Below are 15,000 nucleotides of genomic sequence, written 5' to 3'. Positions count from 1 at the left end.
GTCATCGGGACATGGTAGTGGGGTAGTGTGTCATCGGCGCATGGTAGTGGGGTAGTGTGTCATCGGCGTATGGTAGTGGGGTAGTGTGTCATCGGCGCATGGTAGTGGGGTAGCGTGTCATCGGGACATGGTAGTGGGGTAGCGTGTCATCGGCGCATGGTAGTGGGGTAGTGTGTCATCGGCGTATGGTAGTGGGGTAGTGTGTCATCGGGACATGGTAGTGGGGAAGTGTGTCATCGGGACATGGTAGTGGGGTAGTGTGTCATCGGGACATGGTAGTGGGGTAGTGTGTCATCGGGACATGGTAGTGGGGTAGTGTGTCATCGGGACATGGTAGTGGGGTAGTGTGTCATCGGGACATGGTAGTGTGCTGGTGTGAGTGCAGCAGACCCAGCTGTGCCGCTGACAGGTTTACACGGGTCAATGTCGCTGCTGTGTCGAGGGTGGTCCACAACCCAAAAACATCCAACCAACGCTGGTCCTGCCATCAGACATTGGACATCCATCAAACGCTGATCATCAGAGTCAGTGTGGGACGCCGTATATACTGGTCATCAGAGCGTGATTCCCAAACACTCAGCTCACTGTCCACTTAGGAAAAGTCTGAGATGACTAAGGCACAGTCCCAGACACACCCACTCAAAGCCACTCCCACAGACACACCCATACAGATGTACACTCACTGAGCCCTACCCACACAGACCCACATCCACAAAGGTTCACTGCTGCAGATGCACGCTCACCGACACAAACCCACGGACACTCACCCACAGACACGCCACAACATAAAGACACAGACACACACCCCAACAGACATAGCACCAACAAAATCTAATTTCAGCAGACACACACATCCACACTCTTATCTACTTGCCTATATTCTGTAGTCTCATCAGTAAAATCTTTCACATGAAATGATTCCTAAACACTTTGGCTTTTATTTATCGAGGTATGTACAAACGAGCTCAGATTTGACCTCCATGAATGATGTCAAAACGAGTGCGTTTCATTGAGCGCAATGCAAGAATCAGCTTCAGCGGTGTGAAAACAAGTACCAGCACACTGGTGCCTCATTTACATATCATTTGCAAAATTACCCGCATATACATGATATTTGCATTAAACACGCCCTGGTTCAAGCAGGTGTAGTGCTAGTACGGCAACAAAAGGCACGCGTTAAGCAGATTCTCCTCACTCAAAATGAAAGAGGATCGGAAACCCAGAGGGGAAGAGAGAAATGTCAGTATAGCAGAGTTAGAAGTGCTCATCTGTTCCTCTTTAGCTGAAGTACTGGTTATTAATTAAGATCCAGGTCTGTAAAATCCAGCTTCCAGAGATTTATACAATAATAAATCTGAATTGCCTACCAATTTCAGTATACAATTCCTTTGTTCTCTATTATTATTATTATTATTATGTCCTGTTTTTCATGACATTACTGATATTACGAGCACCATTTAATTTTTTTTTTATTATTTTGATTATGTCACCATAAACTGAGCAATTCTCGGCTTGTCAAACTACTGCGCTCAAATTGACGCACACTCCAACAAGACGCTAGTTTGATCATACAAATATCCTAAAGATGAAAGGGATAATGACAACACTTTCGGCAAAAAGCGCCTGCGATCCCTTTTTCACGTTGATCGTGCACCGCTATGATGAACAAGGCCAGCTGAGTCGCAAGACCAGAGCAGTGGAGAGTCTTCCCAACTTCCCAACCTCTTTCCCCCTGTGGAGAACTCCCCACCCTAACGCACAAGGCTGTCCCTCCTAAATCCTGACTTGCCTGTCAAAGTTATTAATCCAAAATGCAGAACAGAGATGCAGACTTCAGAATTAGTTGAAGAGAACAGCTGGTCCTGTTCTTTGTTGCAAGTCAAAGGCAACATGCGTTTGAGCTACCCTCTGGAGAATGTTTGACAATCCCACAAAGAACTCCAATTTTTATAGTTTTCAAGTGCGGTGAGGTAATTGCTCCTCCTGTGTAACATTCCAGTCTTTAAAGTTACCACCGTTATGTCCAAAATATTCATTATTTAACGTTATGTAAATTGGAATTTGATACCATTATATGCCAATGAAAGATTTTCCCTTTCTTGAAAAAAAATATGATCTCATTTTGCTCACCTACTATTGATGAGATTGTTTCCCGTACCACCTGGTACCTGATGCTAGAATAAACCAGAATAATCCGCTTTGCTCCTGCTCAGTGGCCTTGAAGATCTTTGCATTGTGTCCTTATATGCCCACAGTAACATTATTAAAGATTCTAATTGAATGGATAAATCTTTATGTTTTCAAACACTCTTTTGCATCACTCTGCACCTGGTACAGAGACCTTTAAACGCCACTACACTGAGGCCACAGATCATTTTCTGAGAATACAGGGTAATATTTAACTGAGTGATTTATCTGTCTTTTGCCTAAAAACACTTCATTACCTCAAGGCCGGGAAGCATCTGGGATAGAGCCGTGACCCTGGCTTATGGTTCTTTCATATTTCCCTTTAACTACCGCACAATTCTCCTCCAGGAGGTGCTCTGCTGCTCAACTCCACCTCACGCGAACGGATGCTGTTTAAGTACTCCCAGCTCCTGACAGAGCAATGCCGGCAGAGTGTCATGTAGGTCACTCTGCAGAGCGGTTAGTGCATGTAGAGCATGGTGCTAGTAACACCAAGGTCATGGGTTCATTTCCCAGGGAACACAAGTACTGTCACATTGATAAATATGTAAGTCACTGTGGCATGTCTGCCAGAAGTGAAATGTGAAGACTAGATACGTGTAATAAAAGCCCACAGATAAAATGGATGTTTTTCCCAGTGGGCTAGCTTGTTGAGAGTGTATAAGCCTTCAGGACCTCAGCTTGCTGGGTCGTGTTTCGACCAAATAACATCAGTTATTAAAAAGCTCATTTAACTATGTATTAACACCCTACAAAAGTTTAATCAGCTACTATGAAATAAATGCAACCAAAACACAAATGTACACACACACACACACCAGGGGGAAGAGCTGACTGGCAGCCAATCTTAACAGGTAAAGAGACAGGACATTTCTCACATATCTTTGGCCTGTCTTCTTTCTCTCTCTCTCACACAAACACAAAGCAGACTGACTGGAGTTTACACACTCTGTGTTTATGTTCGTGTTTATTTAGCTTGAGACAGTCTGAGCTATATGCCATGTTCTGATACCACTGCAAACCAAGCCAATGAAAAGAAAAGTCAGTATAACTGAACCAGGCACAACATGGGACTACTGAACAGAGAGAGGCCTGGAGAGATAGAGAGATAGAGGCATGGAGACAGAGAAAAGGTCTAACCATAGTTTGTGGGGAACTAAGGGTAAGAAAACCCCAGAAGGCTGGCATGGTAATGTTAAAGTTTGTCCACCGAATACAAGTCAACACGCCGATGCTGCTAGCAACCGATACAAACCGACACGCGGACGCTGCTAGCAACCGATACAAACTGACACACCGACGCTACTAGCAACCAATACAAACAAACGAGCCTGAAGTTGGCATTAGCAGGGCATGCAGGCCAAGTATTCCAGGACTGGGACAAAAGCTCATGTTTCATGGTAGGGTTTCTGTTGGATTTTATGGGCGTAACATGGTGGCGTCTGACTGAGACTGCTCCCAAGAAACAGCACGCATTCTAAGATGTCTAATTTTTCCATTAATACGTGTGAATATCATGCAATAGTATATATGACATGTGCAAGTAAGTAAACATTCAAGTGTTCCCCACAAAGCTTGAGAAACCCTCACCTAACGAATGAGTTGACCGTAATAATATTTTGAAGCATCAAAAGAAAGTCACTGCTAAAGGCAATAAACACCACTCATCACAGTACTGACTATTACAATGGTGATCAGTCTTTCCTACGCCTGTAATTAATACGCCAGGGAGCTTAGTGCTTTATTACATCTCCATGGAGACGGCTAGTTCCTGCCATTCCGACCGGGGGTGGGGGGTGGTTAGAAGGTTCTTTACTGGGATTCGAGGGCGATATCCCACTGAGACAGAGTGACATTCACCAGAAAGGACACAGCAGAAGGAACTTGTACAGGGCTCGCCCGTGTAGCTACCTACATTTCCCATAAACACCCTGTGATGATTGAAAAGGGTTCCACGTGGGCCTTTTGCTATTGACTGAAGCTGAGGTGAATTGTTTTTTTGCACCTTTGTGCAGGTCGATGAAGTCGAAAGCACCACAGCCGATATATATGAGTGAATGTGACAGCAGGAGCCATGATTCTGTCAAAAAGCAAAAAAAATCACATTTCACTCAAACCAAAGGGCTTATTACTGTGGTGAAGCTAAATGGCTGGGAGTCAGACCTTCACTGACACACCAGCCAGCAGTGAGTGCACAGTGAGAGTGTGACATTACTCTGTCTGTTAGTCTGTGTTTGTGTATGTGTGTGTAGGGTGCTACCCTGTAAACCCAGAGCAAAGTCTTGGGCCATCAGCACAGATAGTGAGATAGTGAGATATTACACACACCTGAACACGCTCACACATGCATAGTCTCTGACAGACTTAGACTAAGTTTTCAAACATTTTAACGCACACGCATGCACGCACGCACAGTCTACTTTGCCAGCATGCTCCATCCTTAAGTTCTCTCCACTTCGTGATCCCTCTCTGGTCTCTGTTCCTATATAACAAATGCTATAAAACATATTTACTTTGATACTGGAACTCGGAACCTTTTCATAACTTCCAACTTCCAATTAAAACTTTAACCCTCTTATTGTTTCTGCCTACATATCAACATCTAAAGCTGTTTCCACTGATTTTTCTTGCTAGAAAGCATGTCAATGCCCTAACAACAGTAGTGCCTTAAACCAATACCAATAAACCTATAATGGTGCCTACCAGGATGTGTGTAGTAGTGTTCTGTTAGCATTTCACATCCTCTGAGCAAACAAACGCCACTAGACCCATAATGCATTACCTGACAAGGATTATCTCATAGATCATCTCATTTTCCATAGGTCTTTACCGAAGAACATTTCTACAGACTTCCACCATAAATCCTCCGCATAGACCTCTCCACAGACCTTCAGTACAGACCTTAATTGTAGATGTTACAGACCTGCACCACACACCCAAGATTTCACCATAAATAATACTAAAGAGTAGTATATAAATACAGAGACCATACACCCATACCATAGTCCTTAAATGTACTTGTGTATCACACACCTGCACTATAATCCCACACCATAGACGCAAACTGTGCGCGCAGTACATCCAGGCCGCAGACTGACACCATAGAATACGAGGGATAAAGAATGGAAGGCTGTTGCTTTTTACTGATGTTACACCTTTAGTTTTTCATTTTCAAAAAAAGAACTGAAATTAGGAAATAAACAAGAACAAATGGAATTGATTCCAACTGATTCATATTTGACACAAACCCGCTGTTAATAATTTGGTCACACACACACACACACCCCCCATCCCCCAACAAGAACAATTACATCATCATCCCCCAAATCTCCTTAAAGCGGTAGTGGAACGCAAACACTACCAATAAACAGAAGTTAGCATGTCCCGTTCAATGGAACTCTCCCTTTAACAGTGAGGGTTCTTGTACCAGTCAGGCTGCTCTGCACGCGTTCTGCAGAATCGTCGACACGAAGCAAAGCAACAGAGATGTTTACACAACTCCTGAACGCCTGACTTACAGGGTCTGATTCCCATTGTGTCAATGGAAAAACCGATTTCTTTTCCACAGCACCGCTACTACATACATAGTCAGTGATCAGACAGCCACTTGTAGGCAGGTCCTCTCAGCGGTCTGCCACGATGACAGAGGCAGGTGTAGCCATGACCTTCTGGCCTACACACGTACTCAGCAACCACGTCAGTACTTACAGTGTACTGAGCGATTCATGCATTATTCAGCAGCGTGGTTCGAAATGCGCGCGCCGTCCCCCACGTGGCCGCCGACGTGCTGTCAAAACATCACAGCGTGTGCTGCGGCATCCGCGCCGGCACGCGCCGGCACGCGCCGGCACACGCGGCTCGGCGGTGCCGTGATCTGAGGCAGGAGCGCGGCAAGAGCCCGGCCGCACGCTCCTCGCTACTCACACGTAAGGATCTGAAACCTTCACAGCAAAAAAAAGTGCAGGAAGCTGCTCTTTAATGTGCCAAAGAGAAAGAGAAAGAGAGCGAGGAAGATGAGAGAGAAAAATAACACACTCGAACAGACACCCCTTTCTCCAGACTTCCATTAACAAAAGCGGGCAGGTACGCAGAGCTAATCAGACGCTCGTCTGTCACGTCTCCTTCTCTCATTCTTACATTTAGATACACCCCAAAAAGAACAGGAGCAGCGCCGTGTCAACCAGTGTTTACAGCACCTGGCCGGCCCAGACCACTTCTCCAATAACCAGCACCCGACCGGAAGATGCCACATTTACATTTCAATCAGCATTTTTCAAATGTTAAACAAAATCTGTCAAAATGCTGATCAGACTAGACATCACATCACGCTATTGACGACATCATATGTATAGAACCACAACAGCAGTTATTACTTTGTGAGCATTAACAATCAATATTGTGCCAAGATTAGTCAAAACCAACCCCCCCCACCCCCACACCCCACCCCACTCCTCACCCTCTCCCGCTCACCTCTGGGGTTCTCCAGCGAGTCGAGGGACTTGGTCTCCTCCAGGGAGAGCCTGTTAAAGAGACTCCCAGCCATGCTTCAGCACTGCTTCGCTCTCTCCGTCGCTCCCACGCGCTCCTCCTCTCTCCCGCTCTCTCCTATCTTCCTGTCCCATCCCTTTCCTTAACCCCATCGACGTCAGCGCAGGCTCACTGGCCCCGCCCTCTCTGCTCGAGCCCCCCCCCCCCCCAGGCTCCTCGGAGACTCTCCCTCCCTCCCTACGTCATCTCTCCTTTACCACTGCAGTAGCAGCTGAGTGATAAGGGGAGGGGGCGTGCCCAGCAGGTTCGAGTCGGAGGAACCTGCGCCCACATCAGATCTTGCTTCTTGAACCCCCCAGTTCGGTCCTTTTCACTTGAAAACCTCACGTCTCAGAAATCGGCACTCCTGCCCTCTCCCGCCAGCTCTGCCTTTCTCTCTCTCTCTCTCTCTCTCCCTCCATCTATCCTGCCTGTGACTCTCTCTCCTGTCCCGAGGGAGCTTAGCACAGTTGAGACCAAGACAGAAAAAGACTGATAGTAAGTAATGTAGTGCTTAACACAGATTTACATTCATTCAGACTGGGGAGAGAGAGAGACAGAGAGAGAGAGAGAGAGAGAGAGACAGACAGAGAGAGAGGGAAAGGGAGACCCTGAATCCTTCCAGACGAAAGAACATGATCTTAATACCCACATTTCATCATTTACAGGTGTGTCGGTGTGTGTGTGTGTGTACACACACACACACACACCGACACACCTGTAAGTGATGAATTGTGGTGTGTATTACAATCATACATACACACACACACACCTACTCAAAGAGCAGACTTTTGACCTCAGAGGAAATACTGACATTTCTACTAAAATCTTTGTTCTGCCCATCACTGCTGATGCTGAAAGATCTCTCTGAAACTCAGAAATCCTCTTATCTCTTTGGTAACCATGACGATTTCAGTTAAGACTTAATCCACAATAGTCCTTACAGAGTAACCTTCCCTATTGCTTCATTTTCATTGCAGTTATGAAATATGTGAAATATTATGAAGTATTACAGTAAAGTATTACTTCATAATAACAACAACCTGTCAGACTCTCCTAAAACGTGTACTACCACTAGAACAGCCAGAGAAGACTTTGCTTCGTTTATGCTGTTAGCTGCTCTACTGAAATGGATTCCAGCCTTGTAGGCAAACATTAGCAAAACAATAGGTAGCTCAGGAGCACTTACCAGTCCAATGTGTTGTGTTTAAAACTGTGTATTTACTGTCAAGGCTTCTATTTATTCAAATGGGGTTTGGGTTTCAAAAATTTGGCAGTGGGTTTCAATGACAGCAATTTTCCCATAACGATTATCAAACTAAGGTATCTGATTATATTTATGTGTGTGTGTGCGCGTGTGTGTGTATGTATAAAAAAGGCTATGTTTAAAAACTTCCAATTCATTAGTCCATGAATTGCAATACTCATCGGTTTTGTTTTTCCAATAAACCACATGACAGTTTACTGGTAGCTTCAGATTTCTTAACGAGATAAACTGCTGTAATGGAAGACATCAACAAGTTAGGATTAGCTTCTAACAGGAATTTGTGGAATCTGCCATCTTGAACTTCAGGATATTTGTGTATCAAACACAACAGGTCTGTGGTCAACCAACGTAATCCGAGGCCAAATCACGTCCTCCCTCTTACAGCTGCTGTTTATGCTAGATTAGTCCTTTAACTGTTGGGAAGTTCTCAAATGCATGTATAGCACCTCCTGCTGCCTGTGCCATTGAGAGCTCCTCAGCTAGTCTCACTTATACAGATATCCTGGACTCTGTGACTCCTCTGAGACCCAATGTGGTTTTACTGCGGAGACTCACACCCTTAGCCAGGAGTGTGTGAAGGCAGAGTGAAGATGGAAGAAATCTAATCTTCAAGGAAATGCATTTTACAGATTCTGACAGGCATCAGTAAAAACTGCTACAGAAAAATATTTTTCTGTTATAATGAATAACTATAAATAACTATAATACAATAAATAAGGATTTAAAGCCAACTATCCAAACATATCCTGACCCATCTTCTTGTGAAATTGTGAATTTTTCTGTTTCTGAATTTTCTTAAGTATCTGGATTAGCATCCTACCTAGTGGCATTGTTCCTGGACCTAGTATCCTAGATAGTGGTGTTGCTCCTGGACCTAGTATCCTAGCTAGTGGTGTTGCTCCTGGACCTAGTATCCTAGCTAGTGGTGTTGCTCCTGGACCTAGTATCCTAGCTAGTGGCATTGTTTCATCCTGTTTCAAATACATGGTCATCCAACATCTCCTCAAAAAGCCCAGTTTGGACCAAATCCAAGTACAGGTTCATCTCTAAACTTTAATTTTTATAAAAAGGTCTTAGATAAGGTTGTTTCTTTTCAGCTTTTGTCATGTTTAAATTAAATTAATCTGGATAAGTTTCAGTCGGGTCTTAGGGTTCACCATAGCACAGAGTCCGCTCTTCTCAACTCATGTTTCAATTCTGACTTGGTCTTGCAGGTTCCTCCTTTGTAACATACAAAGGATTCAGCACTTCCTCTCGCAGGAAGCTGCCCAGATGCTTGTGCAGTCGCTTGTGATCTCAAAGCTAGACTACTGCAATTTGCTACTTGCTTGTCTTCCTCTAAGAGCCATCAGACTTCCACAACTTGTCCAACCTGACTGGTCTTCAATCTTCCAAAGTTCACACGTCACTTCACCATTGCGCTCCCTTCATTGGCTCCCTGTAGCTGCACGCATCAGATTTAAAACCTTGATGCCCGCCTACAAAGCCAAAAATGGACCAGTACCTCCATACATGATGTCAATGGTCAAAGCCTGATCCGTACCTCGAGTACTTCGAACCTCAAGTGCAGCAAGGCTTGAAATACCATGCTTCAAGTCTAATGGAAGACAAGCATCAAGACCATTCTGTCCTGACACCTAGATGGTGGAACGAATTTCTGCTTGCTGTCCGGACAGCAGAGTCCCTTGCAGTCTTCAAACGCAGACTGAAGACCCATCTATTTGTGGATTATTTAAATGTCCACTGACCCTGCTCCTATGTTGACTAACTAAAACTCAAGTACTTATTGTAGGGTATTGTTTATTGCGCTGATGTTGACTGCTACTATGTTGAATAACTAGTACTTATTTTTTATTGTTTATTGCACTGATTGTTTATTTTGCACTTCTAGGCATCAATGATCCCTGCATTCTGATGGACTCTAACCTACTGTACTGGCTAGGATGTATTCTAAGAGTAAATGACAAAGCACTTTTGTAAGTCAGTCTGGATAAGAGCATCCGCTAAATGCCGTAAATGTAAATAATTTACGATTTACTGCTGACACTTGATTCTGGCAAATGACATTTTTATCTTGTTGAATCTCAGTGCTGCTGTTTATACCGTCCACCATAATATACTTTTAGATATATCACTGAAGTAAAACTGAAGTTATTACCTCAGTCAAACTGAGGTCATTCTTTTTGGCCCCCCTAAGCGAACTTCTAACTTCTAATCTTCTCAAATCTGTCTTCTGGTGTTAAAAATCTTGGTTACATGTTTGACTTAAATTTGATAAGCAAATGAACTCTGTGGTTCCTTTTGTTATGTCATTACCTCGATTATTGTAATTCCCTCTACGTGTGAGTGCTCCCTGTCTTTTGCTAAAAACACCATTTCCAGATTCCTGACTGACACCAAGAGAAGAGAGACAGTATTACCCGGTTATAATATCTCTCTACTGGCTCCTACTTATGTCTAGGGTAGATTACAAAGTCTCATTGTGCATTTTTATGGCATGGTCAGGTTATGCGAACAGAGACGGAGTCGAATGCAGTAAAATGTGATAGTTTTATATGGGCAATGCAAGACGTAGTCGTGAACAGGCAGAGGTAACTCCAACACAGGCACAGGGCAAACAAATCCAAAGGGAACAGGCAAGAGTAATCCCAAAACAGGCAAAGTATCGAGTAATCCAGAATACCAATACGTCCTTAATCCACGGCTCAGAATCGTAAGGAAAGCAAACGAGACTTTGCAAAGACACGCAGACACAAGAGGGCTTATATATGGAAAGGCATTATGGAGAACAAGACACAGGTGAGGCTAGTATCAGGAGACTGGGAATGCACAGGTGGTTTATGGGAAAAATGGCCCAATGCAGATGGTGTTCTAGCCTTCTTAGCTGTTCCAGCTACTCCTGCTACCTGGCTGGGGAATACATTTTCTCTGAGTGAAAAATCAGCTGGAACCACTGAAGTTTTAAAACCTTGCCTCAAAACGTAATAAATAAACCAACTAGAAGATGACCCAACTCCACTTAACACCCATGACCCCTCGAGATCAGAACAACCACCGGGAAGGCAAACGGTCAGCGTTTCACATGCACTCTGAAGTCATGCATGAAAACGCGCGTTAATGTGATGCTGTTCCGAGAGAAATGAGTCACTGGCCCCTGGGGAGGGAGGTTGAGGGGTCATTGCGTTAGGCTGCATGGAGCTGATGGACTAGGAGACTTGGAGATGTTGTCACCTGCTCTACCAGTAGTCTAATTCCAGCATGTAAATGAGTGAGTGACTGGTCTCCACACGCACATTCACCCAGCCTCCTGCAGAAAGCCCTCAGGTCCTGTCGCGGCTAGGCCGTGCGATGTTGTTCTCTCCAGTTCCATCTTTCTCTCTGTCACTTTCTCCCTCCGTCTCTGTCTGTCAGTCTCTTCAATCTGCCGAGTCTGACTTGTTTAGCTGACATCACAGGGCAGAACCATCAGTCTGACAGCTCTGATAGGTCTGGCTGGTCTGATAGGTCTGGCTGCTCTGATAGGTCTGACAGCTCTGATAGGTCTGACAGGTCTGGCTGGTCTGATAGGTCTGGCTGGTCTGATAACTCTGAAGGTCTGGCTGGTCTGATAGGTCTGGCTGGTCTGATAACTCTGAAGGTCTGGCTGGTCTGATAGGTCTGGCTGGTCTGATAACTCTGATAGGTCTGGCTGGTCTGATAGTTCTGGCTGGTCTGACAGCTCTGATAGGTCTGGCTGGTCTGATAGGTCTGGCTGGTCTGACAGCTCTGATAGGTCTGGTTGGTCTCATAGGTCTGACAGCTCTGATAGGTCTGGCTGGTCTGATAGGTCTGGCTGGTCTGATAGCTCTGATAGGTCTGGCTGGTCTGATAGGTCTGGCTGGTCTGATAGGTCTGGCTGGTCTGATAGGTCTGGCTGGTCTGATGGGTCTGGCTGCTCTGATAGGTCTGGCTGCTCTGATAGGCCTGGCTGCTCTGATAGGTCTGACAGCTCTGATAGGTCTGGCTGGTCTGATAGGTCTGACAGCTCTGATAGGTCTGGCTGGTCTGATAGGTCTGGCTGGTCTGATAGGTCTGGCTGGTCTGATAGGTCTGACAGCTCTGAAGGTCTGGCTGGTCTGATAGGTCTGATAACTCTGATAGGTCTGGCTGGTCTGATAGGTCTGGCTGGTCTGATAGGTCTGACAGCTCTGATAGGTCTGGCTGGTCTGATAGGTCTGGCTGGTCTGATAACTCTGATAGGTCTGGCTGGTCTGATAGGTCTGACAGCTCTGATAGGTCTGGCTGGTCTGATAGGTCTGGCTGGTCTGATAACTCTGATAGGTCTGGCTGGTCTGATAGCTCTGAAGGTCTGGCTGGTCTGATAGGTCTGACAGCTCTGAAGGTCTGGCTGGTCTGATGGGTCTGACAGCTCTGATAGGTCTGGCTGGTCTGATAGGTCTGGCTGGTCTGATAGGTCTGGCTGGTCTGATAACTCTGATAGGTCTGGCTGGTCTGATAGCTCTGAAGGTCTGGCTGGTCTGATAGGTATGACAGCTCTGAAGGTCTGGCTGGTCTGATAGGTCTGGCTGGTCTGATAGGTCTGGCTGGTCTGATAGCTCTGATAGGTCTGACAGCTCTGATAGGTCTGGCTGGTCTGATAGCTCTGACAGCTCTGATAGGTCTGGCTGGTCTCATAGGTCTGACAGCTCTGATAGGTCTGGCTGGTCTGATAGGTCTGGCTGGTCTCATAGGTCTGACAGCTCTGATAGGTCTGGCTGGTCTCATAGGTCTGACAGCTCTGATAGGTCTGGCTGGTCTCATAGGTCTGACAGCTCTGATAGGTCTGGCTGGTCTGATAGGTCTGGCTGGTCTGACAGCTCTGATAGGTCTGGCTGATCTCATAGGTCTGACAGCTCTGATAGGTCTGGCTGGTCTGATAGGTCTGACAGCTCTGATAGGTCTGGCTGGTCTCATAGGTCTGACAGCTCTGATAGGTCTGGCTGGTCTGATAGGTCTGACAGCTCTGATAGGTCTGGCTGGTCTGATAGATCTGCCACCAGCAAGATGGAACCACATCAGTTTTCCAGTCTTCCCCCCCAGCAGTGCTGTGTGTGCTCCTCCCTCTCTCCTTTTCTGCCTCCCCCTCTCTCCCTCCTCCTCCCTCTCTCCCTTCCATTTTTAAATTGACTTTATTAAGAAAATTCAATTCAACACAAACACTACATCATAAAAACCTCACAAACAATATCCACCGGAGGACCCAGACTACCTTCACTCTATACATTAACAATTAACAATACCATTTACATCTGTAAATTAGGTATACATCATCCATTTATATGTCCAAAAGAGTCCAGGGAAATGTCTTTTTTCCTCTCCTATCAATTGTCTTCAACCTTTTTAACTCACACACAATCTGTTTAAACACTGTTTCAGCAGTTATTATACATCATCTTACATCATGTTTTCCAAATCTTCGAATTTATCACACAAACAATCATCCAACAAAAGTCCTTCACATTCTCAGTCAAATTCTCATTAAACACTCCATACATAATACTTTTCCTGTTACGACCCTATTTAAACCCAATACCTTCCATTTTCTCCCAAATTTCAATAGTCCTTGTGCACTGCAGTAATAAATGTTCTATTGTTTCATCGGCTTTGCAATTATACATCGGACATTCCTTTGTTGTAACAAAACAACTCCATTTGACAATACATCGTACAGGCAGTCTTCCAACAGATATAAGCCATGCAGTATCTCGAACATTTTCCGAGATACTTTTAGACTGCACATTTTTAACACAGGTTTCACATTCTGTCACCATCAGACCCTTATAATTGACTATTCCCCCAAAATCACAGTCTTGTATTGTTTTATATATCATTTTATTTGGGGACTTATTCCAATCAATATTAAGCTGCCTATATTTAAACAAAAAATCTCCATATACTAATTTAAAATAAGGAGCATGTTTCCTTGACTTGCCTTTTTTCCCCCACTGATTTACATCTCCTACGCAAATTGCCTTCCGAAATATAGCTTCCGTTACATTTTTGCAAAAGGCAATTTTTAATTTCCTTTTACTACCTCAAATGACTCATGTTTTCCATGTCACTCCTGCATGGCTCATACGTTAGGCGTTATAAAGTTCTCTCATCTTACAAAGCGTTTGAACCCAAAGCTCTGCAAGATAACAAAAATTGATGTGCTTTGTTCTCTCTGCCTTTTTCTCTTCTCTCTCTATTAAAGGCTGTAAATTGGCCTTAAGTACTCTGACAGCTGTACAGAGTCGGGGGGAGAAGAAGAGTCCCACTGGCTTTGTTCATGATGTTTCCCTTCTTCTCCCCTCTCTGGGTGCCCTCAACCTCCTCGACTCTCAAACGTGTCGCTGCTAGATGACCCAACAGTCATAGCGTTCCCCGCCGCCTAGAAGAATCGCTCGATTCCAAGCCCCATTCCAAGCCCAATTCTGAGACCAATCCCTAAATGATTCCCAAGAAAGACCAACACATCGATGACTGAGTGATTTCACTCATTTTACGTTTGAATATGATTACATGCAGCATAGATATCAATGAAGAGCAAAACATCTACTGTCAGTTCGCCATGTGTGCCGACCCTGCGTCACTCAGGCCGACAGAGATTAAGATGTTCCCTATTTAAGTCCTGGTCGCGTCACGGCATGAGCCTGTTCTCGGTCCCCGGCCCGCATGTTTTGCTGGGAGGGCTCTCGGCAGCCCCGTATCCCATCTGATCGAGTGCCCTCCAGAGCCTCGTGGACGGCAGAGCCACAGGACCTGGGGTGAGGACAGCGTAGCCAACATTGCTGCCTGAAGGGACACACCTACTCCAAGGGCACCTGCCTTGGCGACACATGGTGCAAGCTGACGGTCCATCCCGAACGGAACTCTGCTGATGAGCGGTGCCTTTATCTGGCACGTTCGAATGGTACGATTCAACTTTCACGGTTGTAGCAGTAAAAAAAAAAAATGTTTTATTAAAAAAACATGAAAAGCTTATTGGACACTGGTGT

General features: G+C 45.1%; 1 protein-coding gene across 3 annotated transcripts in view; it reads right to left on the bottom strand.

Moving 5' to 3' along the window:
* mpp2b (membrane protein, palmitoylated 2b (MAGUK p55 subfamily member 2)) overlaps nucleotides 1–15,000 on the bottom strand; it is a 56,077-nt gene that overhangs the window by 28,805 nt on the left and 12,272 nt on the right. For 2 of the 3 annotated variants that reach the window (XM_035533423.1, XM_035533424.1), the window contains exon 1: nucleotides 6,658–6,777. The exons of the other annotated variant lie outside the window; for it this stretch is intronic. In XM_035533423.1, the coding sequence (XP_035389316.1) occupies nucleotides 6,658–6,730 (73 nt within the window). In that variant the 5' untranslated portion in view covers nucleotides 6,731–6,777. Of the gene's footprint in view, nucleotides 1–6,657; nucleotides 6,778–15,000 lie in introns of those variants that run through there. 3 annotated transcript variants of the gene reach the window in all.

The sequence above is a fragment of the Electrophorus electricus genome, chromosome 14 (assembly GCF_013358815.1).
Source record: "Electrophorus electricus isolate fEleEle1 chromosome 14, fEleEle1.pri, whole genome shotgun sequence".
NCBI classification, from domain to species: Eukaryota; Metazoa; Chordata; class Actinopteri; order Gymnotiformes; family Gymnotidae; genus Electrophorus; species Electrophorus electricus.
Note: the sequence above shows the minus strand (reverse complement) of the source record. Positions and strands in the feature narration are given on the sequence as shown.